The sequence below is a fragment of the Diospyros lotus genome, chromosome 14 (genome assembly GCF_014633365.1).
Source record: "Diospyros lotus cultivar Yz01 chromosome 14, ASM1463336v1, whole genome shotgun sequence".
Taxonomy (NCBI): domain Eukaryota; kingdom Viridiplantae; phylum Streptophyta; class Magnoliopsida; order Ericales; family Ebenaceae; genus Diospyros; species Diospyros lotus.
The window spans coordinates 8,611,367-8,638,469 of record NC_068351.1 but is presented as its reverse complement, the minus strand read 5'-3'; the positions used below and the strand labels follow the sequence as shown (position 1 = coordinate 8,638,469).

The 27,103-nt window shown below is 37.7% G+C and overlaps 2 protein-coding genes across 3 annotated transcripts in view; both read right to left on the bottom strand.

The window, feature by feature from the left end:
- Positions 1-4,883: 4,883 nt before the first annotated feature.
- Positions 4,884-27,103, bottom strand: part of LOC127790701 (protein ACCELERATED CELL DEATH 6-like) — a 45,284-nt gene continuing 23,064 nt past the window's right edge. The window contains exons 1-6 of one of the 2 annotated variants that reach the window (XM_052320317.1): positions 8,422-9,041; positions 8,073-8,261; positions 7,820-7,939; positions 6,547-6,570; positions 5,701-6,251; positions 4,884-5,564 (exon numbers count right to left, since the gene is read on the bottom strand). In XM_052320317.1, the coding sequence (XP_052176277.1) occupies positions 4,944-5,564; positions 5,701-6,251; positions 6,547-6,570; positions 7,820-7,939; positions 8,073-8,261; positions 8,422-8,947 (2,031 nt within the window). In that variant the 5' untranslated portion in view covers positions 8,948-9,041 and the 3' untranslated portion in view covers positions 4,884-4,943. Of the gene's footprint in view, positions 5,565-5,700; positions 6,252-6,546; positions 6,571-7,819; positions 7,940-8,072; positions 8,262-8,421; positions 9,042-27,103 lie in introns of those variants that run through there. The other variant, XM_052320316.1, reaches the window with a different exon arrangement.
- Positions 9,536-12,924, bottom strand: LOC127790706 (uncharacterized). The gene is made up of 6 exons (XM_052320324.1): positions 12,425-12,924; positions 12,135-12,323; positions 11,950-12,006; positions 11,035-11,055; positions 10,389-10,837; positions 9,536-10,211 (listed from the first exon to the last, which is right to left on the bottom strand). The coding sequence occupies exons 1-6, from the start codon at positions 12,918-12,920 to the stop codon at positions 9,582-9,584; spliced, it is 1,842 nt and encodes a 613-aa protein (XP_052176284.1). The 5' UTR covers positions 12,921-12,924; the 3' UTR covers positions 9,536-9,581.

The window sequence follows — 27,103 nt, the reverse complement described above, 5'->3', positions numbered from 1 at the left end:
ACTACTCATATTACAACATAACATGGTACATTTACTTGCTTCTTGACGTCTCGCGTCACTACATATCACCAATCTCGGAATCATCTCTACAAGTCCCGACTGGAACGTTGAATGTTCCAGAGGTGAACCCAAGTTAGATGATGAACCATCTAAGTAAGGGTACATAATGCTATGTTATGAGTGTATGCAATGTCTTTCATCGTAGGTGTCAACTGCACCCCTCATGCTGCCTACCATTTTAACAACCACCTCTTTCGAAGCCGGGGTGTATGGGTGCACCCTTGGTAAGGCAGCGGTGCCAGTTCGTACTCCCTACGGCCTCATACGTGTGTGATTAATGACATCAACGTGTATTTATGCATTTTATAGTCATGTCATGGATGCATTCTACGTGATGGATACATATCAAGGCATGTCAATATGAGGAAAACATTTTCGAGGAAGTACCACTTACCTTTTCAAGCTTATCGAGCTACCTCGATATCCGCGCCTTGCCTCTTGCATCGCCTCGATTTGCGTGCCATCCTCAAAATTTGCACGAGTCTCTTCAAATTCAACCTTAAAACATCCTAATCACCATAATTATTTAAATAAACATTAAAACCTATTTTTCCATAATTTATGGCATTTTCTATAAATTTCTCTTTATTTCTTCCTATTTTTCCTCAATAATTTCAAATTATATATTTCTAAAAAATATTTTCTCAAATATTTCACTACGAAAATTCATAAAATAATATTCTTAAATTTCTGAAATTTTCTAGAAGATTTTACTTACCTTAATTCAGCATCTCCGATTTCCTCGATATGCGTGCCCTATCCTTGAAACGCGTGCCCAGGCCATTTTTCTTGCCAAAATCTCCGAGATATTACCGAAATATCATTTCCTATTTTTTGAAATTTTTTCGGGATTTTTCTTCCTTTTTCTTCCATTTTTTTCCTTTTCTTTTTCCTTTCTTTTTTTTTTTCTTTTCTTCTTTTTCTTTTTCTCCTCCTTCTTCCTTCTTCCTCTTCCTCTTCCTCTTCCCGCGCAACCTGTAACTTCTTCTCTTTTCCTTCTTCCTTCTCTTTTCTTCTTCTTCTTCTTTTTTCCTTCTTCTTCTTCTTCTTCTTCTTCTTCCTTTCTTCCTCACTCTTCTGTTTCAGCCCTGCGCATGCGAACCAGCTTGCCCACCGACGCCGTCGCGTGCCTTCCGGCCTACCGCCGCCCTCACCGCCCGCCGTCGGCCTCCCCGGCCATTGCTGCTCCCGCTGCGCTGCTGTTGGCAGCCCCACGCTACCGCCGTTGGCTGCGGCTAGTTGCTGGTTCAGCACCGCCGCTCGCAGCCATGGCTGCCATGGCCGCACCAGCTCCCTTCGGCCGCCCCTCGAACCTTCCCAGCCTCCTCCGATCGTCGCGCCACCATCAGCAAGCCGCCCCTCGCTGCCTCGACCCTCCCCTGCTCGCGTTGCGCAACTGCTGCTGGCCACGGCTTGCTACCAGCGGCAGCCATGGCCGCGGCCACCTTGCTTCCATCTCTCTCTCTCTCTCTCCCTCTTCCTTGCTTCCCTCGGCTTTTCCCAAACTCAAACTCCCTCTCTCTCGCATCTCTCGGCCAGCTTCTCCCATGCTTCCATTTCTCTTCTCCCATTTCCCCGCCATTCTCTTCTCTAAGCTCCCTATTTATAGCAAAATGTAGCTTGGGCATTACTCAACTTGGCGTGCAAAATCTTCCAAGGTTGCAGAGGTAAGCTTTAGTTGCAGACGCGTGGCTGATTTGCGCAAATTGCGGATGGCTAATTCACAGGGCATGAGATGGATTTGCAGGGCATGGCACACAGCACGCACGCCTTATATATATATATATTTTATACTATATTTTACACATTAAATTAAAGAAAATTACACATTAAATTCTAAATTTCATCTCTATTACACTTGTGCAATTCCCTAATTGCAATTATACCCTTAAGCCTCAAACCTCAAATTAATTCGTATTACGATACCAAAAATCTAAAATTAATAACTCAAAACTTAGTAAAAAATGACAATTCGCCCCAGTGTCCTCACCGGGCTGTTGTTTCCTCCTGAAACCACTGAAGGGTTGTTCGTTACGCAAAACCAGGGCCCCCCTAGGGTTTCGTTGATTTTTCGGGAGCCTCCTACTACGATTCGGTTTTACAGTCTAAATAGCAGCTGTATTTTAACTGTACCAAAAATTATTTCTGATCCGATTTCTTTCGACTCCATAAATCCCAACTCGATACGCTCATCGAGACTATATACTTTTCCTTAGATAATTTCACTCTGAGGCATTCCCTGCAGTTGATTCGGTACCTAAAATTGCTATAAAATCAATTTTTTTGGTGTTCTAAACTTATTAAAATTACGTGGCAATCTTATCTAAACATGGGGTATTACACGGGCCGGGCCCTATCAATGGAAAAAGGGCCTGGTTAGGCCCGGCCTTTTTAAAAAGTCTGTGGGCCGACTCGGGCAGGGGCGACCCTTTTGACATCTCTATTTTGCAAGCTGTTCAAGCAGGAGAAAAATCAGCCTTTCTACTGCATGATGGTTTTTTATTCAAGGGCAACCAGCTGTGTATCCCACATTGCAGTTTGCAGTTGAAGATCATTCAGGAATTGCATGGAGAAGGTCATGTAGGGTGTGACAGGACTTTGCAACTGGTTCAAGCTTCCTACTTTTGGCCTACCATTCGCAAAGAGGTGGAGAAATATGTCCAAAGGTGCCGGATTTGTCAAGTCTCCAAGGGGGCAGCCACTAATGTGGGTCTTTATAGACCTTTACCGGTTCCTACACAGCCATGGGTTGATCTTAGTATGGATTTTGTGTTGGGATTGCCATGAACTCAGCAAGGTAATGATTCCATCTTTGTTGTGGTTGATCGCTTTTCTAAGATGGTTCATTTCCTTCCTTGTAAGAAGACAACGGACACTGTGCATGTCACCCAATTGTTCTTTAGAGAAATTTATCGCTTGCATGGATTACCCGAGTCTATTGTTTCTGATAGGGACACTAGATTCCTTAGTCATTTTTGGCGCAGTTTGTGGAAGATGGTCAATACTCAGTTGAATTTTAGCATTGCCTATCATCCTCAAACGGATGGGCAAACGGATATGGTAAATCGTTCTTTGGGTAATCTGTTGCGGTGTTTGGTGGGTGAGCATGTGAAGAGCTGGGATTAGAAATTATGCCAAGCAGAATTCACACACAACCATGCTATTAACAGGAGTACCGGGTTTAGTCCATTTTGTGTTGTGTTTTTTGTCCTTCCTTAGGGTCTTTTAGATTTATTACCTGTGCCATAGTTTACAAAACTTCATGGCAAAGCTATTGATTTTGTGGATAGTTTGCAGGATATTCACAGAGCTGTTCGAGAGAATCTGGAAAATTCCAATGCACGGTATAAGCAAGTTGTTGATCGCAAACGAAGGCATGTGGAATTTGAAGTTAGGGATTTTGTATGGGTTGTTTTAACTAAGGATCGATTCCCTATGGGAGACTACAATAAGCTTGCTGCCAAGAAGATAGGACCCGTGGAGATTGTGGAAAAAATAAATCCTAATGCTTATCGCTTGAAGCTTCCTAGCCATATTCGTACTGTGGATGTTTTTAATGTCAAGCATCTGCTTCCTTATTATGGGGATTCTTCTGATAATGATGCTGTGAATTCGAGGGCGAATTTCCTCTACCCTGGAGGGAATGATGTGGATGAGATGGCCTTAGTATTTTATGACAAGTGTGATTTGGGCGATTTTAAAGGCTAACTTTAAGAAAATCGGGCTAATGATTTCGAGTCATCAGATTCACTGATGAGGCCTATGCTTTTTCAGACAAATTCCTTCGTTTAAGCCTTGAAATTAGCAATTTTTCTATTTTAGAAAATAATGGATTCCCTAATAACTTTCATTAGGGAGTGAATTTTTACATGCCGTTTTGAGAGATTTTCCTTATTTCTTGCTGATTTTTAATTCTGTAATAAAATATCAATTTTGCTTTTTTTTGGTAAGATTCGAGATTTAGGGTTTTTGAATGTTTTTCAAATTATAGCCTATAAATTCTTTGTTATAGGAGGTTTTGAATCAATTGATTGATTTTGAATAAAATTTCTGTTGAGATTTTTCCTTAATTATCTTCAATTTATTCGGTATTCTTTAAGAATCAATGAGTTATTGTTTGAGTCCTATAATCTGGTATTCGTGAGTGAATCAACGGATTATTAGAAGGCTTCCGCTACGTCAGTTGTACTCTTTGGGTCCCCTAAGGGGGTGACTTTTGTGGAGAATTCGAAATTTCGATTACTTGGTGGTGCAATTTTCAGAAATGTTATTGTTTTTATTAGGTATTCAGATGCAATATATTGATTGTTAGTTGATTAACTTTTATATCACTTGTTAAATAATTAGACTTAAGATTAACTTTTGTAATGTACTCACATAAATTTATATTAATAAGAGATTCACAAATTTAACATGGTTTGACAAATTATCTATATCCATCTTCTCTGATATGCTCAAAACAGAGTTGCACCCAGTGAAACTCTTAACAATCAAACTAGGATGGATCAGAAGCTCTACAAAGTTAAATCTCGATAGTTTAAATAAAAAGTTGGGTTAAACTTAACATCAAGCCAACTACACAATTGGGTTGACAGACCAAAATAGATTTAGGTAGCCAATGGCTAAAATAGAGTCTTGAAGACTCCGTAATTTGGTTAAATCCCAATATCAAATGATGTAATAGACTAGACCTATTCAAACCAAAACCACATGTGGGTATATGTGTTTACATGTGGTAACCTTACTCAAATCAAATTTGGATATCACCACTGCGTTTTTGAGTAAATTAATTATTGCCCTCAAAGATATATATAATTCAAACAGTTAAGCAGTGAGAGTAATTCAAAGCTAAAGAAAACCAAAAAGATTTGGCGGAGTAGGTGTTACATTTCCTGGCCGGTAAATGAAAACGCACAACGAATAGCAAAATACATGTAATCAAAGGTCAAGTAGACCACGTCTATAGAAAGAAGGATTAGGAAGCCTACGAGTGGCCACATTAGATAGTATGGATTGACATTTATTTCAATAATAAGGTAGGTCTCAACACAAGCTGCAACTGTGAAGATGGCAGAGACAAATAGAGCAGCCAAAGCACCAACGTATTTAAGCGGCAAGGTCATGAAGAAGTCGTCGTCAGTAAACCTGGACAACTGAATCACAAGCATGCTTGCCAATGCAATTACGGAGGAAAATAGAGCTACCCCAGTGTACCATAGAAATACCAAAAGTTGATCTTCTTTTTTGGTGCTAAAAAACTTTGGACGACCAAAGCTTTTACTTTCATTATCGTCAACATAACCCCCAGGGATGCTAAACAATGTCGCATAGTTGACAGTACCAATGAGAGTAGAAACCAACATTAGCCCATTGTTCATATCTTTGAGTGCCTTCTCGGCATTTTCCCGCAGGGTAACATGGTTTTCCTGAAATAGTTCCCTTGCGGTCTTCCCATCTAAGTTACGATGGTATTGAAAATGACAGGAAGAGTCATACCATATCCGCTGCCAAAGAAGAGCAATAATAATAAGCAACTCTCTGTGCTTAATTGGTTCTCTGTGTCGATTGATTCGCATCATTCGATAAACTAACAGTTACATAAGTTGGAGAAAGGAATTTCATATATATGCATGTACGTACCTTAAACCAACATACATCCCATGCCATCTGGTTCAAATGTCCAAGAAGAATCCTAGGACTAGTTCCTTGTTTTGTTGCAAGATGTAGAATGGTGTTTCCCTGGTTGTCAATGGCTCTCAGCATCATATCCTTGCGAACTTTTGTCTTCAAGTAGTCGTATAACAGTTTATCTTTCTGCTCCACTGCTATATGCAGTATATTCTTTCCATTCCTGTCAACAGTGTAGGCTGCATCTGGGAATGTTTCTAGTATTGCTTCAACCAGCTCTTCAATGCTGTTCTCTACAGCTTGAATTAGCGGATTTCTCATTCTATTATTTCTAGGTGAGCTAGCAGTAGTAACTGCAGCAAAATGCAAATTAGGGCGGCGTTCAATAGGGTGCAGAGGAACTGAGTGATCGGTTTGTCCTTGATTTTTCCAGGGTTCGGTTGAACTTTCACCATACGTGTAATGGCTCCAATCAGTTTCTTTTGCAATTAGCCTTTTGGCTAGCAACATTGCCAATGTGTGCTTTTGTTTTATGTCATCCACTCCTCTGATTAAAATGGAAACTGCACAACAAGAAAACGTCCATCCAAAGAGTAACATTAAATTATAGACTTGAGGTAATTTTTGCATAGACTTTTTTTTGGTTTCTTGAATATTGGGATGGGATGGCACTCTTATATAAAGCATGTAAATGTGTTAATATCAATAGCACTTCTTTTATTTTTAGAAAAGATATTAAACAAAAAGACAATGCTAGGGAGTTTCATTTGCTTGGCAAATTAAGATTTTTTTTTTTTTCTTTTGTAGAGAGCAATTTTAAGTATAAAATAGAAAACAAAAATAGTTAGAAGAACCAACCTCTTCTAAGAATCCATCTGTACCCTGCAAGAACGATACATGCACCTTAGTACCAAATAATTAACAAGAGTAAACAAAATAAAGCTCATTGCTTCATAAGCAAACACATAGCAAAGGCCAAATTCTCTTCAAGCCAAGATATACTTGTAAATTTGTAGTACTTGTGTGTGTTTGTGTATGTGTATTAGTTGATTGATTAAATTTAACCAAAATAAAAACAAAAAATTAAAATCGATTCGCACCAGACTTCATACCTGTTTGTTCCACAGATATATTCCACAAAGAGATCGCAAGGTCGGAGATCGGAAATGGAACGTGATAATATCTCGCCGGAGAAAATGGCGCAAATCCATATCCGATATTATCACAGTCCATTTCGGATATCAGACTTTGCGATCTGGTCTCACCCTACTCTCTCTCTTCAGATCTAAACTATTCCGTCTTACCGGATTGCTGTTGCTGTTCTCTACCCAACAATTTGATGAGGAAAACGTGTCGAAGTTGGTGAAACAAAGAGTAGGAGAAGCGGAAATAGTAGCAGCGCCGGCGCCGCCCAAAGAGGACTGGGGAGGCGTTGGATGGGGCGGCTAACTAAATTATTTGTAATGCAGAGGTGAGGAAAAAAATACGGAGGGACTCGTAGATATTTTTTTTTAAGATCATGCTATATCTAATGACGAGATGAAATTTGATCGAATTTCATCATCGATCATCAAAACGCCGTTGACGGAAAAGTTCAGGCTTCATGAAGCTTGATCGAGATTCATTTAGAACAACAACGACGAAGTAACAAGATTAAATTGGGTGAGGGCATTTTGGTCATTTGGCGTCTTTGGTCATCTTTTTGATAACCTAATTATTTGTACAAATAATATATATATTTTTTTATCATAAGAAATTTATATTCAATGACTTCCAAGACAATATACCATAATAATACTTATATTGTCAAAGACTAAAAATGGAAACTAAAATGGAATAAAAAGGTTATTCCATTCTGTGGTTACGTTTGATATTCAATAATTTTGATGGAGTAGGGTGAAAAGAATCGACCAAATAACCAAAATGCCCCCATAAATACATACATATATATATATATGCATATTTTGATTTTGATTTTCTATTCTAAATTAAATTCCAAAACTAATTAAGATTAACTAAATAAAATAAAAACAAAGGTGGAGACAGGCAACGGAGGCATATCTCAGCCCAGCATTACGGCTGCAAGCCTGCAAGTAAATACTTAAGTCGAATAAGTAAAGCAGAAAATAACCTGATATTAGTTTCCATTTTAGTTCCGTAATTGGTTGTGGGAGAAATGAACAATTTTTACGAGGTGGATTCTCCTCGTCTCCTGTGGGAATTGCTCTCTGATCCATTGGTGGAATAATGCCTGTTTCATTAATATGGTGCAAATTTAAAACAAAAAATAATTAATTGAAAAGCAATTATACGAGGAGATCAGGAGCAGACAATTAATTAGCAGGAGGAGGAGTACTACTGGTGAAGGCAGAATGGATACTCACAAAGATAGATCAGACAGCGAATGAGCTGTATGGGAATAAAAGATCTACTACCAAGATTTATGAACGAATACGCGGACCCACTTTTGAAGGAAAGCGGCTTGCTGGCTTGCACACTCAATGCAGTTATTCCTTTCTCATCGTGTGCTCCTACAAGATGGGGAAATGATTCCACTATCTCCAAAGCCAGATCTGCAATCCACAACCCCACCTCATCTTAATTTGTTCTTAATTATTATTAAGATGGGTCATATATAAATTCATTTTCATTCTTAATTAATGTTTGATCACACAACTTTATCAAAACAAATAATATTGATTAACCAGTTAAATTTTTATTATAATATCTTACCATAATATTCTGCGACCACGGCAGCGTGGAGAAGAGAGCTGCCGTCGTTTCTCCTCGTCACATCGTTTTCCTTGCCTACTAGTTTCTGCTTCACAAAATCATACACATCTTTCTTACCGGCTGCAACAGCAACGTAAAGCGGCGTCTCGCCCAAGTTGTTGCGTGCCAAAGCCAAGCCTTCTTCCTTCTCCAACATGATTTTGACGACACTGAGGTGCCCAAACCTGGCGGCTTCGTGCAGCGCCGTGTTGCCCCTGAAGTTTCCTTTCCTCAGCATTTCGCTCGTTATCAGGCCCTTTTCGGAGAGTTCTTTGAAGGCGGATTCATCGCCGTCGATGGCCAGAAAATGGAGAACTGTGTTGCCGTCGACGTCTATGTGCCCCAGATGGCCCCCTTGCGGGCGCCCCAAGTAGTCGACGAGGACTGGAGGTAAATGATCTTTCTGTCGATTCAACAATTCTCTGAAAGCGTCGTGGTGGCTAACGGTGGCGTCGCCGGCGGTGGAGCTGGTTCCTGAGGCTGCCATTTGGGCCGTCTATACAGATGGATTCGGAGAACTGTCTAGTGGTCTTTGCTTAACGGGGGACGAAACCGGTTTAATGGAGTTAAAGGAGGAGAAAAAGCCGGTGCCAATGTTCCAACTTCCAAGTAAAGAATAAGTGAAGCGGTGAAAAGTGCCAGTGAAGAGGAGCCATATTGAAATGGATAATCCTGCGGTTTGGACCCGAGTGTCGGCAGATCCAAACACCACCAGTGGCGTGTTAATTGTACACTCCTCCATTTGTTCAGACAGTCCGTGTAATTTATAGTTCATTATAAAAAAATTTAAACTTTGCCTGTGTTGTTAAACAGACTCACCCCGTTAGGTTTCCTAATTCATTCATCTAATACCATGTTCCGGATACTGAACGAAAAAGCGACATGAATGTGCGGTTCAAACGTTCTGTCTTCTGAAATGGATTAAAAGATTCTCGCTTCAACAACCCAAAACTTGGAAATGATGGTTTTGGGTTCGTCCTACGGAAGCAAATAGCAATTGAAGATCGTTCTTAATTAAGAGATATCTCACACCATTCAGTAAAAGCAATTAAAAATTATAAAAAAAAGTGAATGCTTTTTCAAGAAATTAATGCTATCCAAGAAAAAGAAAATGAAAGGGCTTAGATGTATGCTACTTCTCGGCCAGCAAATAAAACAGAACAACAAAAAGCAAAATACAGGTAATGAAAGGTCCGGTACACTACGTCCATTGAAATAAAGATTAGGAAACCTATGGCTGGCCACATTGCTTTGTATGGGTTGACATTTATTTCGATGATAACGTAGGCCTGAGCACAAGCTGCAATTGTGAAGATGGTGGAGATAAATAGAGCAGCCAGAGAACCAAGGTATCTCACTGGCAAGATCATGAAGAAGTCGTTATTGGTAAACCTCGACAACTGAATCAAAAGCATGACAGTCAAGGCAATTAGAGCGCTAAATAGAGCTACCCCAGTGTACCACAAGAATGACAGAACTTGATCTTCTTTCTTGGTGCTAAAAAACTTTGGACGACCAAAACTCGCACTATTGTTATCGTCAACAAAACCTCCAGGGATGGTAAACAATGTTGCATAGTTGACAGCGCCAATAAGAGTAGCAACCAACATCAACCCATTGTTCATATCTTTGAGTGTTTTCTCAGCGTTTTCTCGTAAGCTAACATGATTTTTTTGAAACAGTTCAATTGCCGTCTTCCCATCAATGTTGCGGTGGTATTGGAAATTAGGGGGAGAATCATACCATATCCGCTGCCAAAGAAAGAAAATAGTTAGCAACTCAATGGTGGTTTTTTTTTTTTCCTTTGAATTCTACCTAGTTGACTATCAAAATATAAAGTAAGCACATCATTTGGCTAAGTAATGTAATAGTCGTTCATTGAATCACATTGCATGTATTGAAGAAAATAATTTCTTAGCTATAGGAACCTTAAACCAGCATACGTCCCATGCCATCTGGTTCATATAATCAAGAACAATTCTAGGACCATTTCCTTCTTTTGTTGCAAGATGCAGAATGGTGTTTCCCTGGTTGTCAATGGCTGTTAGCATCACATCCTCGTGAACTTTTGTCTTCAAGTAGTCATAGAGTCTTTTATCTTTCTTCTCCACTGCTATATGCAGTACGTTCTTTCCATTCTCGTCCACTGTATAGGCTGCATCTGGGAATTTTTCTAGTATTTCCGCTACCAACTCTTCAATGCTGTTTTCTACCGCCTGAATTAGCGGATTTCTCATTCTATTACATGGTTCCATTGTTCTTTCACCGTAAGTGTAACGGCTCCAATCTTCTTCATCTCCAATTAATCTTTTGGCTAGCAATACTGCCAATGTATGCTTTTGCTTTATATCATCAACTCCTCTAAGCAAATTGTAAACTACACAAACAAGAAATTAAAGATTCAAGGAATAACATTGTGGAAAGTAAAATCTTCAACAAAAAAAAAAAAAAAAAAAGTTTCTCACTTAGAGAGCACTTGGTGAGAAAAAAAAGAAAAGAAAAGAAAAGGAAACGAATAGTTTTCTTGGTGAGTGACCTTAAGTAAAAGGAAAAAATTAAGCTAGAACAACCAACCTCTAAGCACTCTTCTGTACCCTGCAAGAACAATAGACTTAAAAGTATAAGAGTAAAGAGTTGATCCAAAAAATAAAGTATAAGAGTAGATTAAGAAAAAAAAGATGAGACCTACATTAAACCAAGAAGAATGAGCAATTAACTCTCTTGAAGGCAAGAAGATACATCCAACGGCAAGTAAGCATTTCTCTGTTCCTCTATCAAAAATTGTTTCGTAATTTAGTGATATTTGGGATCATTCAAGTCTTTTTATATATTTTGAGATAATTTTCTATCTCGTGTTCCTTCGATTGAAGGTGCACAAACATACAACTCACCATGGTTCTGCTCTAGGTTCGATTGAAGGTGCACAAACATACAACTCACCATGGTTCTGCTCTAGGTTGATGTTTTGGAGGTTTGAATAAAATTGGTTAATGTTGGTGTAGAAATCACATACTCAAATCTACTGACAATGCTAAAGGTATGGCTTCTAGATGTGCGCACTGAGTATCTTAAAACAACTTTTATAATACAAAGAAATCTATGTTTGAATGTTTTATATACACAAAACATACTCAAATCATTAAGTAACTGTCAAAGACAACAAAACACTCAAAAGTCTTAAAGATTTTTCGTGTAATAAACAAGCCTTAAGAACGATTTAGAAGTATAGAAGAAATTCTATCTTTTAACCAAATAAAAAGTCTATTTGGCAGAGTTGTTCTTACAGTTTTAAATCAAAGAAAAATTCTCTCTCAGCAAATCTTCTAACAAATAGAAGTGAATCGATAAAGCTCTAATGCTTGTACTATAAAGCTTCTTTTTTATTGGCAAAGCAACCTACAAGCACCATGATGCTTGTGCGTAGAATTTACATATATATTGTTATGTGACAACAAAACCAAAATAAAGTTGAATAAGTAAAGCAAATACCCGATGTTAGTTTGATTAGCCACAAAGACGACGTTCTATTATCCATTGGTGGAATGCCTGTGGTCAAGGTACAATACATAAAAACCAAATCCGCATACAAAACATACATAGAACTAATGAAAAGAAAACAAACCTATACATAATTAGAAAGCAACACATGTCCGTCAGCGTAGATTAATACTCACAAAGATAGATCAAACAGCGAATAAGTTGCACCGGGATGTAAGATCTACTTCCAAGACTTAGGAATGAATATGCTGACCGGCTTTTAAAGGAATGAGGTCTGCTGGCTAGCAGATTCAGTGCAGTTAATCCTTTCTGATCCTGTGCTTGAGCAAGATTTGGAAATGATTTCACTATCTCCAATGCTAGACCTGCTCAACATGAGAAGATAAACCCTAAATAAAATTATACAATTTGGAATCTAGTAGCTATCACTAAGCTACAACTTGAGTGGTAAGAAGAAGACACTTACTATAATATTCTCCGATGACGGCGGCGTGAAGGATAGTGCAGCCGTCATGTCTCGGTGTTGTTACGTTGTCCTTGTTTAGTTCCATCAAGCAATCGAACACATCTTTCTTCCCTGATGCAACGGCAACGTAAAGCGGCGTCTCGCCCAAACTATTGCGTGCCAAAGCCAAGCCTTCATCCTTCTTCAATATGATTCCTACGACTTTGCGTCGCCCAAACCTCGCGGCTTCGTGCAAGGTCGTGTCGCCTTTCAAGTTCCCTTTCTTCAGCATTTCGCTGCTCAACAGGACAGAGAGTTCTTCGAAAGCAGATTCATTGCCGTTGATGGCCAGAAAATGGAGAATCGTGTTGCCGTGCACGTCGACATGCGCCAGACCGCCTTGCCATTTCAAGTAGTCGTGGAGGACTTGAAATGAATCTTTCTTCCAATCTAACACTGCTCTAAAAGCTTTGTGATGGCTAACAATGGCAGCGGGGCTGATTCCTGCTCCTGTCATTTTGGGAGTGGATTTCTAGGGGTGTTTGGCCAAGCGGTTTTGCTGTTTATAAACTATCAAACGTTAAGCTTTCTATAGTTTATTTAGTTATAGAAATGTTAAAAATTTAAAGGTTAAACTGTCAAGTTTAAATACTATTTAACAGCATTTTAAAAAAATATTCTTCAACTTTTCTCAAAATTCTGGACATAACTTAATTAGTTGATCAACTATTTTATAATTTTATCCTCTAATAATTATCATATTTTCAATTATTATAAAGTATTATAAAACACACTCCTCTGTCTCCTCCAAATATTATTCAATTTTAAAGTTTTATATAATTTTTAAATAAAAAAATAAAAAATACTACTTTATCCCACGCCTTGGCTACCCAAATATTTTTAAATATTTTTTTCCTTTTCAATCTACCCATTCTTTGTTTTTTACGCGCCATTGTTTTCCCCCTCTCCCGTCCTCCCCCTCCCTCTCACATGACTCTCTCTCCCTCTAAACTCTACCTCTCACGAACCCCTTTCTCTGTCTGTCTCATTAATTAAACACATCTAATTAATTTAAATCGTAAAACTTAATTATAAATGTACTTGTAATACATTTTTTGTTAGTGATAGAAAATTTTTGTAACTTAAAAACTTAAGTTATTAAATTACAAAAATTTGATATCATTAACAAAAAATATACTACAAATATATTAATAATTTAAACATTCAATTAATTAGATATATTTAATTAATGAGATAGAAAAGAAGGGTTTTCGTGGGGGGTAGAACCTAGAGGGAGAGGGGGAGGGAGGGAAAACAATGGCTGGTAAGGAAAAAAAATGAGTAAATTGAAAAGATAAAAAATATTTGGCTAGGGTAGCTTACTGGGGAAAAGTAGCATTTCTCCAAAAAAAAAAAAAAAAAACTTAAAAAAAGCCATCTTAAAAAACGGTAAGCCGAACACCCTGTTAGTGAGGAGGGAAACACGGATTCAAAGACGTTGTTGGGTTTTTAGTATTTTATTTTATGATGTATGTATGTGTAGTGTAGTGTAGTGTAGCTTCTTAATTAATTAAGGTAATTAATCTCTCTTGCGGAATCTTTAATTATTACTTTTAAGAAAAAGATAAAATTTTGAAAGAATCAAGAAACAGAATAAAGCTCCTTCGTGAGTGGAAGTGCGCCATTATTTATTAATTAATGGCACGTCCCGTCTTGCTACTTGAGTCTGATTGGGAAGAAAGAAAAACTAAACTATATCGATCTGTTTGAGATCTGGGGAGTTGACTTGACTTTGCTTCCTCCAATGCCAGCCCATTACCTCTTAGTGAGGAGGCAACCGCGGATTCAGAGAAGTTGTTGGTTTTTTAGTGTTTTATAATGATGTATGTGAAGTGTAGCTTCTTAATTAATTACGGTAATCTCTCTTACGGATGAATTAAGAATTAACGCTCTTTAATTACTCTTAAGAAAATGGCAAAAATTTGAAAGAACCAAGAAAGAGAATAAAGAAAGAAAGAAAAACAAAACTATATTGACTTGACTTTGGAGCTCCAATGCCAGCCCATTACCTCTTAATCTTATATATCTATATTATTATATCTCTCTGTCTTATGTTTTGTATTTTTAAACTAACATTTATTTTCCCATCATTAATACCTATTTTATTTTTCAGTTTGTTCATCATCATCATCAATTTGTAAGTTCTTAGAAAATTTTATTATTTTTGTTCATGAAAAAAATATTTCCCCGTTATTTAACCAAGCATTTATAGTAAAATATTCAAACACTTGCCAAAAAATAAAGATTTTTACAATGGCGGTGCAAGCATAAATAGATTGCGCATATTATGCTCATAAATTTAGAATAGCCAAAGCCATGTAAGACATCTAGAAATTGGTATAATCCATGATCTATCTAACCTAAACCTGGCTTACATCTCAAGCCATTAACTCAAAATTTTAGCTCAACTGCCTAAAGTCACGGATTGTGAACATAACTGGGCCTGCTTCGCTTGACAGCCTCCTTGTCCAAGCATGTGCAAGGCTGTGTCGCCTCTCAGGTCCCTTTCTGCAGTATTTGGATCCTTATTAGGTGGTTCTCAAAAGAGTTGTTTGAGTTATAAAGAATTATTGAGAGTGTTTTCTATTATTTTCAAGAAAGATTCTTATTGTTATCTTCTTATGATTTAAAAGGAAAGTTGTAGTTTCTATTATTTTTCATAATGAATTTTACTATTTTTACATGTGGTTTTTATCCTAATTTGTTTGAAATTTTTTTATATAAAATCCGTGTGTCTAATTTTTTAATTATTATTATTTTTCTCAAATTATTAGTTGTGACCCTACTCTATTCTGGTGTTATTTTACAACAAGTGGTATCAAAACCTACATTGAGGTGTTTATATGTCTACTTATTGTATAATTTATGGTTACCACTATAAAAGTGGATCCTTCACATAAAAAAAAAAATTAGATTATTAATCACTCTTTTGAAATGTACTGGGACTTCACAGATAATGACAAGTGAAATGAAATAGATAGAAATGTTGTTGCAAATTTTCATCTGGCACTAGTAGCTAAGATATTGTCTAACATAGAAGAGAAGAATACGGCAAATGATATTTGGGATTATCTTACAAAATTATACGAGATTAAAACACTTCACAATAAAATTTTCCTTAAGAAGAAATTATATACTTTATAGATGTCAAAATCTATTTCAGTGACATAACACATCAACACTTTGAATACTCTATTTTCTCAATTCACATCTTTGGGTTATAAAATAGAGACAAATGAACATGCTGAACTTCTACTTCAAAGTTTACCAAATTTGTATTATCAACTTATCATCAATTTGACAAATAATTTCTCTAAAAAATCCTAGTCTTTAATGATATTGCAACTGTTATTCTGAAAGAAGAAAATCAACGCAAAAACAAAGAAGACAGGTTGGCCAATTAGCAACAAGCAGAGGCACTAACGGTGGTGAGAGGCAAATCAACGAAATATGACTCAAATGAGAGTCAAAATCATGGTAGGTCAAAGTAAAAAAGTAAGAAGAACTTGAAATGCTACCATTGTGGCAAAAAGGGACACTTGAATAAGAATTGTTGGAATTTAAACAATAAAAATTCTAGTTTTCTCAAGGAAATGTAGCAAGTACCTCAAATGAAGGTGATGCACTATGTTGTGAAACAGCAATGACTTATGAAGGCAGAAAGAGATTTGTTGATGTATAGCTCATTGACTCGAGAGCCTCATTTCATATGACCTCTCGAAGAGAATAGTTTCATCATTATGAATCAGTCTCTAAAGGATTTGTGTACAGTTGTAATGATCATGACTTAAAAATTGCCAATATTGGAACTATCAAATTAAAGTTCCATGATGGTACAGTTCACACTGTTCGAGAAGTGCGGCATGTGGAAGGCCCGAGGAATAACTTCTTGTTTTTAGATAACTACATGAACTTGACTGCAAAATTATGGTTAAGAAAATGGATCATGAAAGTAATTTGAGGAGCGCTTGTACTAATGAAAGGAGAAAAGGTGATTGTGAGGTTATACATATTGAAGGGAGAGACTTACTTGAAAAGAAAATCATCCGTTGTTTCAAATAATCTAAGTAAAAGATCTACAATAGTGCGGCATCAGAAACTTGGACATATGTCTGAATAAGGAATGAAAATACTTGTGGAGAGGAATCTACTTCTGGGTCTCATAAAGATATTCTTACCCTTTTGTGAGCATCGTAAGCAGCATAAGTTGAAGTTCAACACATCACATTCTATAAGTAAAGAAATTATAAAATTGGTTCACTTTGACCTACATTTAGAGCAATTAGATGTGAAGACTGTTTTTCTTTATGAAGATCTTAAAGAAGAGATACATATGCTATAACCAGAGGGTTTTGAAGAAAAATAAAAAGAGAACTTGGTTTGCAGGTTGAATAAATCACTATGCAGTCTCAAACAGGCGCAGAGATGTTGGTATAAGAGATTTGATTCCTTCATCATGAGTCTTGGATACAACAGACTTAATGCAAACTCTGCTGCATATTTCAAGAGGTTTGGTAAAAGTGATTATATTATTTTGTTGTTGTATGTAGATGGCATGTTGGGTAGCAGGTCCCAACAAAGATTGTATTAAAGGATTTGTTAAGCTCAAGAATAAATAAATACGATTTTGATGATAAAAAAATATTTTTATGATATAAATATATTTTTTACTTATGCAAAAAGTAAATTTATTTTGAATTAAAAGTGGGTACAAAGAGTAAATTTATTTTGAATTAAAAGTGAATTACTTTTAGACATGTTTTTTTTTTTAATCATTTATGTTTCAAAAGCTTAATTTAAATTTTTATATCTTGATATATGTATTTCTTTCTCATGCAAAAAGTAAATTTATTTTGAATTAAAGGAAAATTATTTTTATACAAGTTTCCTTGTTTTAATCATTTATATCTCAAAAAGATTATATTTGAATTTTCAAATCTTGATTTCTCATACAAAAAGTAAATTTATTTTGAATTAAAGGTGACTAATCTTTAGACATATTTCCTTGTTTTGTTCCTTGTTGTTTGAAAAAGTCTAAACAATTTTTGAATTTCAAACTTCATATTAACCTTTTCTTTATTGGCTAGGGTAAGTATAGAGGTTCAAGGAAAAGAACAAACTTGATAGAGCATTCAAACAAGAATGAGAAGGTTCGAAGTGCTGGAAGTATGCTGCCTAGTGAAATTCTCAATCGTTTGTGACTTGTTTATAATTGTCTATGATTGTAAGTTTGTTATTTTTACTGACTTGTTGTGTGAGTGGATTATATTTGCTAGTAGTGTACTAGTGGTTCTTAATTAGGCAAGGGATTATATGTTGGTTCTATCTCCAATTAAAAGCTAGTATTGATTCTCTTTAGTGGAACCTCAAACTAAGTTTTAAGAGTTTCAACTGAAGTCTTGAGAGAGAGCATTAGGCTCCTTAGAGTCAAACCTCTATAAATTTCTCTTGTTCCTTGTGACTGTGTGATTTTATTGTTATCAATTCTAGTACAATCACCACATATTAAGATTACAAATTTAAGAGTTTTTAAAAGATTTAAAATTATTAATTTTTGAAAAACCCAATTTATCCCCCTCTTGGGTATTTTTCTGGGCAACAGGATTAAAGGCACAGTTGGCTAGGAAGTTTGAAATGAATGAATTAGGATTGACAAACAAGATTCTAAGGATGCAAATTCATTAAGATAGAAATAATAAGAAGATTTAGCTTTGTCAAAAAAATTATTTGAAAATGATCTTGCAACACTTCAACATGTAAGATTGTAAGTTAATTTCTATCCTACATCCCATTAATTTTAGATTATCCTCTAGTATGAGTCATAGTAGTGAAGTAGAGAGAATGGAGATATCTCAAGTATCGTATGCATCAGTAATGGGAAGTTTAATGTTCGCTATGATTTGTACAAGACCAGACATTGCATATGTGGTTAGTCGGTTTATGGCCAATCCTAGTAAAGAGCATTGGAATGCTGTGAAAAGGATCTTAAGATACACTAAAGGGACCACATATGTTGCATTGTATCATGGAGGATCAGACTTTATTGTCAGAAGATATGATGACTCAAATTATGCATGTGATATTGACAAAAGAAAATCCACAATAGGATATGTGTTTGCACTTGCTAGCAGAGCTATAAGATGAGTTTTGTAATACCCCATGTTCGTATAAAGTTGCCACATAATTTTGATAAGTTTAGGATACCGAAAAATTGGTTTGATAGCAGTTATATGTACCGAATCAATTGCAGGGAATGACTCGGAGTGAAATTATCTAAGGAAAATTATAAGGTCTCGATGAGCGTATCGAGATAGGATTTATGATATCGAAAGAAATCGAATCCGAAACAGTTTTCGATACAGCTAAAATACAACTGACATTTAGGCTGTAAAACCGAATCGTTATAGAAGTCTCCTGAAAAATTAACGGAACCTTAGGGGGGCTTCGATTTTGCGTGATGAGCAACCCTTCAATGGTTTCGAGATGAAACAAAGGTCTCGAGTAATCTTGGGTTATTAATTTTGCGTTTTTTGGTATTGTAATGCAATTTAATTTAATGTTTGAGGATGTCATTACAATTAGAGAATTGCACAAGTGTAGTAGAAATGAAAAGTGAGATTTAAATGTATAATTTTCCTATTATTATAATATAATATGTAATTATATATATATATGTGAGTGGGTGAGAAGGCTAGCTTCTGTGAAGCTTTTAAATGGCTGAGATTTGCTACAATGGGAGAGAATATTGGATGCAAGATTTGAGGAAAAAAAAGATTTGAAGAAATCTAAGGTAAAGAGATTGAGAGGATTGTGACGTGCACTTACATATATATATTTATCCGCGTACTGTGTATGCGTGTGATGGCTGCCCTTACCCTGTAATTCCAAGCCATGTCTTGTAACCCCACGATCTGCAAACATATGGTAATTTGAGTGTGTTATACGCAAAGAGAGATGGCTTAGGCAGGGGAGTCGGTGGATGCTTCGGCTATATAACGGGAAGGGAGAAGCGAGTTTGAGAGCAAGTAATAACAAAGAGAGAGAGAGAGAGAGAGAGAGAGAGAGAGAGAGAGCTGGAAGGAGGCGCGGCCATGGCAGCAGCCATGGAAGCACCGCGACAAGTAGGGGAGGCCGTCGGATCAAAGGCGTTGAAGCTCGGGCGAGCAAGAAGCGCGCGGTGTCGACCAGTGGAGGCTGGGCAGCAGGCGGGTGGCGGCTGCTCGTGGCGGACGGGACGCGACTGTAATATCCGAGAATGATTTGAGGTCATAAATAATATTTGATGAAGGGCATAAATGGACTTTGTGGAAAATAAGACTATAGGGTACACTAACGCAACTTTGGACGATCGAATTAGTCAGAGGGAGTACCCTGGACCCTAGATAGCCAAGGAAAATGGTATAGTATCGACAAGTAATACGAGTTATGATTTTAGGCATCAAAAGAAGTTGGATCGGGAACGGTTCCCGGTACAGCTAAAAAAAGGCAATTGTGATTTAGGCTGAAATACCGAATTATCATACGGGGCATCCGGGAAGTCAATGGAACCCCAAGGAAGTTCATATTTGGCATATAGAGTAACCTTCAGTAGTTTTTGGAAGAAACAAAAGGGTTTGTAACTAAAACGAAGATTCGGGCCTAAGTGCAGTTTTTTTTCGAAATTGACGGAGGGAGATCGAAACGATATTTTTTCGGAATTTTAAAGAGAATGTTTTAGGATATTTCAAAGGGTTATAAAGGTCTTTAAAGAGAAATTCAGTTTTTGAGCCAGGGGTAAAATCGTAATTTTTGAGGTTTGGGGTAAAAGTGTAATTTACCTAAAAATTAGGGGCATTAGCGCAATTAGTCCATTTTTTAGGGACTAAAATGCAATTAAAAATTAGCCCGGGGACCATGTTGAAAAGGGTCTAAGTGCAATTATCCAAAAGTTCGGGCCAAAGTGTAATTGTTGAAATCTTTTTACTATGGGGCATTTGGGAGATTCAGGAAAAAGCTTCATAAATGACTTTAGAGATAAGGATGAAGTCTCATGATAACGTTAGAGATAAGATGAAGGCTCATGATGACTTTAAGGATAAGATTTGTATAAGATTTGATTGGATAAGAAAAGATTTGATTTGGATAACAATGATTGCAGAAGATCTTAGAAGATTTTGGAATGATTACAAAAGATATTAGAAGATTTGGAATGATTATAGAAGATTTACAATGATTGCAGATAATCTTAGAAGATTTTGGAATAATTGCAAAAGATATCAAAAGATTTGGAATGATTATAGAAAATATTAGAAGATTTGAAATGATTGGAAAAGATTTTGAAAGATTTGAAATGATTGCAGAATATATATTTCTTGGTGGCTAAGTTTCCTAAACATATAAATAGGGGCTCAAGGCTAAGGATTCTCTCATTCGAAGTTGTGATACATTTGTGCTAGACGAGAGTGCTTCGGGTTTAGTGGATAGAGGGTTTTTAAAGCATACGCGAGGCATCACACGCGTAGAGCACTTAGGCAGCGCGTGAGGACCTGTAAGGAGGTGGCTTGGTTAAAAGACTCGAGGAGTTGCACGAAAATTGAGATTGGGCACAAGATTCGAGGTGTTCTGAGTTTCGTTCAAGGTGAGTTGTTCGCTACCAAAATTTGGCTTTCTTGTGAGTGGTTTTCCTCCATAACTTGATTTATTGTGCTTCTTCTATCTGAACATATGGTGATTTCATGCAAAATGGTTTTGTGCATTAAAATGGTAACCGGTGACTATTGGATTTATGAGGGAGGTTTGTCCCTAAACGTTTTGAACTGTGCATTGCATTTTATAAATGTTATTTATATGATGCATTGAATTGTGAATTGTTGCATTGTCTTGAGTTTTATGTGTACGTATGGAATGTCAGCCTCGGATGTTGTCTGGATAGTGTAGCCATAATTCTCCAAGGGCGTGACGGAATAATAGGGGTATCTGATGCTGGTGTGCATGTCAGGATAGCCGCCTTGGTTTCCGTGCCAGACCGTTTGATCAGGGAAGTTGCACTAGGACGACTAGGTGGTCCATACTGTGTTGTTCATGTGGGATGTCAGCCTAGGATGTTGTCTGGATAGTGTAGCCGTAATTCTCCAAGGGCGTGACGGAATAATAGGGGTATCTGATGCTAGGTGGTTCCTGGATGCTTAAGGTGGGAACGTATTCTGGTGAGATGCGTTGGCAGCCCCATTTAAGCTAGAATCGCGTCGCGTCATCGTGTTGTCGAGTTGGTGTGGTGGCATAGCTTTTAGAGAGATTGCTCTTTCCCCATGGTAGGGTTAAGCGCGTGGGAATTCTCTTGAGTTAGGGCTTACCGGGTGTATTGGTTTATTTCATGTCTTGCATTATTCATGAAAAATGTGTTTTGAACTCTCACTTAGATGATTCATCATCTAATTTGGACTTTGTCCCTGGAATATTCAAACGTTCCAGGTGAAGGCAGCGGTGCAAAAGGGAAAGGAATCGTCGAAGAGTGACGGCGATTAGCGGATAGTTTACATTATGTCTTTTCAGTTATGTTATTTACTTTTGAAAACGTCATGTAAACGTTGGTGCAACTTTATATATAAATAAAGTGGTTTCGGTTATGACCTGTTGAGGTTTCGATCTAGCTTCCGCATTTGTGTTGGTGAACCTGTCTTGGTTTATTAATGGTTCATAGTTGATATATTGAGAAGGTGTAACGGGATCTTCGGGGAATGGTTTTTGTGATGGGTTTTTGTTTGAAAAAAAAAATTATCCCCGGAATCTTACGTTACGTTAACGCTCCCGGGAATTGGGGTGTTACAATTGGTATCAGAGAGAAGGTTTGGAATTTAAGAGACTTTGATTAGGGTTTGAAATTTAAGGGACTCTGATTAGAGCGATGGTTATTTGAGGATTATAGATTTCGTTAGAAATTTAGAAACTATCGATTCGAGGTCAATAGTTGAAATCCTTGCGTGGAGTATTGAGATAACTAGAAGTTATCGGGAGTGATCGAGTTAGAAATAATTCCATTTGGTTTAAGGATCCTAAGGATATTGAACTTAGGATGATTCGATAAGTGTTGTGGAGAATCGAGGTAAGGTACCTCAAGGAAACGACTCATGGCAACGAGTCAAGAGTGTTTAGTTCAAATGTTGATCTAGAAAATGAAGTGGTCGGGTTGTAGGATTGAGCCCCGTAAAGATGATTGGAGATTAGAAATTGTCACTATTCATGATTTGAGATTTGGACAGGGTATCCTTAATGGTTGTGGGACCTAAAAGATCTTTTAGCAAGATAGAGATTATCTTTACGTGAGATTTGCACTGATTAAGGAAGTGTTTTTCTTTTTAAGATGGTGAAAACTCGAAGAGTCATGGATCTCAGCGAGCGAGATGAAAGTGACAGTAGTAGCAGTCATCATAGCCGTTCTGCGAATCGTGTCACAAACGATGGACGATAAGAGGAGCGATCAGGTCCTAGTGAGAATAGATTTGATCGAATGGAAAGAATCTTAGAAGGCATGCTGACACATGTAACGAGGAACGAGCCATCGAGGCATACAACTCATGTGTTGGATCAGTATCGCCGACAGAGACCCCCGGTGTTCAGGGGAAAAGCAGAAGACAACCCCTGCATGGCGGAATATTGGATGGAGCAAACTGAGAAGCTGCTCCAACATTTGCAGTGCAGTGACGAAGATAAGGTCAACTATGCTACATTCATGCTTGAGGAAGACGCTGCACGATGGTGGCAATCAGCCCAGCGAGCTTTGCAAAGGACACCTAGGCAAGTGGAACAAGATCCAAGGCCAAGGCAAGCTCAACCTGTGACTTGGGCTAGATTCAAGGAAGCGTTTGACACAAAATATTTTCCTCGAAGCTGGAGAGAAGAAAAGACTTGGGAGTTCATGAAGTTGAAGCAGACTGACGAGATGTCGGTGACCCAATATGACGTAAAGTTTACTCAACTGATCCGGTATGTACCTATGTACGAAGCCGATGAGTGGCAGAAAGCCCAGAAATTTGTGGGTGGATTGAAAGTAGGACTGCAGCAAGCTCTTAGCTCGTGGACTTTGGACACCTACAATGAGGCATTGCATGGAGTCTTATCCACTGAGACTAATCTACTGCGAGTTAGTTTGATTCGATCGGACGAGAAGAAGAAAGATCCGAAAGGTGGGGAGCATAAATCAGATGGAGGGAACTCCAAAAGCAATGAGCCGTGTTCCCGATGGGGCAAGGTACACTTCGGGAAACAATGTTTCCAAGGACATATTCGATGTTTTTCGTGTGGTGAAGAAGGACACAAGCAAAATGATTGTCCTAAGAATAAAGAGGCACCACCGACCGGGAATCGAATGAGGAATACATGTTTTTCGTGTCAACAACCTAGTCACTACTCGAGCGAATGTCCAAAGAGGCAGAAGGTGGAACAAATGGGAAAAGCAAACGAGGCTCAAAAACCTCACCCTGGACGAGTTTTCTATCTGTCAAAAGATGACGACGATATCTACTGGACAAAAGAGAAAGGTATGCCGAGTTAAGTTCAATGTTGTCAATTTCTGTGTGATTTTGTCATATGCATTAGCAATAAAGTCGGCTGGGAGTCAATGAAATGTATTTCGAGGACACGATTAGAAATAATATTAAGTATTATGAATTATTTTGGATATGTGTAACCGCCTGTTTTGAGCTACAACAAGATATTCTGGAAGATAAGAGACATGTTTGGTAAGCTCGAATCATATAGAGATGTAGGTTATGAGTAAATTCTAAGGATTAGGAATGGTAATTAGGACATTTCAATTGGGAGACATTAACAATAACAGTGATTCAATTATCACGGACCAAATTTCGAGGACGAAATTTATTTAGGGGGGGAGAATGTAATATCCGAGAATGATTTGAGGTCATAAATAATATTTGATGAAGGGCATAAATGGACTTTGTGGAAAATAAGACTATAGGGTACACTAACGCAACTTTGGACGATCGAATTAGTCAGAGGGAGTACCCTGGACCCTAGATAGCCAAGGAAAATGGTATAGTATCGACAAGTAATACGAGTTATGATTTTAGGCATCAAAAGAAGTTGGATCGGGAACGGTTCCCGGTACAGCTAAAAAAAGGCAATTGTGATTTAGGCTGAAATACCGAATTATCATACGGGGCATCCGGGAAGTCAATGGAACCCCAAGGAAGTTCATATTTGGCATATAGAGTAACCCTTCAGTAGTTTTTGGAAGAAACAAAAGGGTTTGTAACTAAAACGAAGATTCGGGCCTAAGTGCAGTTTTTTTTCGAAATTGACGGAGGGAGATCGAAACGATATTTTTTCGGAATTTTAAAGAGAATGTTTTAGGATATTTCAAAGGGTTATAAAGGTCTTTAAAGAGAAATTCAGTTTTTGAGCCAGGGACAAAATCATAATTTTTGAGGTTTGGGGTAAAAGTGTAATTTACCTAAAAATTAGGGGCATTAGCGCAATTAGTCCATTTTTTAGGGACTAAAATGCAATTAAAAATTAGCCCGGGGACCATGTTGAAAAGGGTCTAAGTGCAATTATCCAAAAGTTTGGGCCAAAGTGTAATTGTTGAAATCTTTTTACTATGGGGCATTTGGGAGATTCAGGAAAAAGCTTCATAAATGACTTTAGAGATAAGGATGAAGTCTCATGATAACGTTAGAGATAAGATGAAGGCTCATGATGACTTTAAGGATAAGATTTGTATAAGATTTGATTGGATAAGAAAAGATTTGATTTGGATAACAATGATTGCAGAAGATCTTAGAAGATTTTGGAATGATTACAAAAGATATTAGAAGATTTGGAATGATTATAGAAGATTTACAATGATTGCAGATAATCTTAGAAGATTTTGGAATAATTGCAAAAGATATCAAAAGATTTGGAATGATTATAGAAAATATTAGAAGATTTGAAATGATTGGAAAAGATTTTGAAAGATTTGAAATGATTGCAGAATATATATTTCTTGGTGGCTAAGTTTCCTAAACATATAAATAGGGGCTCAAGGCTAAGGATTCTCTCATTCGAAGTTGTGATACATTTGTGCTAGACGAGAGTGCTTCGGGTTTAGTGGATAGAGGGTTTTTAAAGCATACGCGAGGCATCACACGCGTAGAGCACTTAGGCAGCGCGTGAGGACCTGTAAGGAGGTGGCTTGGTTAAAAGACTCGAGGAGTTGCACGAAAATTGAGATTGGGCACAAGATTCGAGGTGTTCTGAGTTTCGTTCAAGGTGAGTTGTTCGCTACCAAAATTTGGCTTTCTTATGAGTGGTTTTCCTCCATAACTTGATTTATTGTGCTTGTTCTATCTGAACATATGGTGATTTCATGCAAAATGGTTTTGTGCATTAAAATGGTAACCAGTGACGATTGGATTTATGAGGGACGTTTGTCCCTAAACGTTTTGAACTGTGCATTGCATTTTATAAATGTTGTTTATGTGATGCATTGAATTGTGAATTGTTGCATTGTCTTGAGTTTTATGTGTACGTATGGAATGTCAGCCTCGGATGTTGTCTGGATAGTGTAGCCATAATTCTCCAAGGGCGTGACGGAATAATAGGGGTATCTGATGCTGGTGTGCATGTCAGGATAGCCGCCTTGGTTTCCGTGCCAGACCGTTTGGTCAGGGAAGTTGCACTAGGACGACTAGGTGGTCCATACTGTGTTGTTCATGTGGGATGTCAGCCTAGGATGTTATCTAGATAGTGTAGCCGTAATTCTCCAAGGGCGTGACGGAATAATAGGGGTATCTGATGCTAGGTGTGCATGTCAAGATAGTCGCCTTGATTTCCGTGCCAGGCCATTTGGCCAGGGAAGTTGCACTAGGACGACTAGGTGGTCCATGTGAAATTTTGGAGTTGGGATTGTGTGGTGGTTCCTGGATGCTTAAGGTGGGAACGTATTCTGGTGAGATGCGTTGGCAGCCCCATTTAAGCTAGAATCACGTCGCGTCATCGTGTTGTCGAGTTGGTGTGGTGGCATAGCTTTTAGAGAGATTGCTCTTTCCCAATGGTAGGGTTAAGCGCGTGGGAATTCTCTTGAGTTAGGGCTTACCGGGTGTATTGGTTTATTTCATGTCTTGCATTATTCATGAAAAATGTGTTTTGAACTCTCACTTAGATGAGTCATCATCTAATTTGGACTTTGTCCCTGGAATATTCAAACGTTCCAGGTGAAGGCAGCGGTGCAAAAGGGAAAGGAATCGTCGAGGAGTGACGGCGATTAGCGGATAGTTTACATTATGTCTTTTCAGTTATGTTATTTACTTTTGAAAACGTCATGTAAACGTTGGTGCAACTTTATATATAAATAAAGTGGTTTCGGTTATGACCTGTTGAGGTTTCGATCTAGCTTCCGCATTTGTGTTGGTGAACCTGTCTTGGTTTATTAATGGTTCATAGTTGATATACTGAGCGGGATCTTCGGGAAATGGTTTTTGTGATGGGTTTTTGTTTGAAAAAAAAAATTATCCCCGGAATCTTACGTTACGTTAACGCTCCCGGGAATTGGGGTGTTACAGCGACAGCGAGCTGGAAGCTCTCAGGAGCTGCGAGCAACAAGCTCGCATGAGCTGGTTCGCGGTAATGGCGGAGCTAGTTGCGCGCGGAGGAGACGGTGGA

Bases quoted from the DNA above. Each gene is read 5' to 3' on its own strand.
- LOC127790706 (XM_052320324.1), bottom strand. From the start codon at position 12,920: ATGACAGGAGCAGGAATCAGCCCCGCTGCCATTGTTAGCCATCACAAA. The intron at 11,056-11,949 runs GTATTTGCTTTA...TTGTTCTTGCAG, and splicing joins GCTAATCAAACTAACATCGG to GGTACAGAAGAGTGCTTAGA. The intron at 10,212-10,388 runs GTTCCTATAGCT...TTTCTTTGGCAG, and splicing joins GGGACGTATGCTGGTTTAAG to CGGATATGGTATGATTCTCC.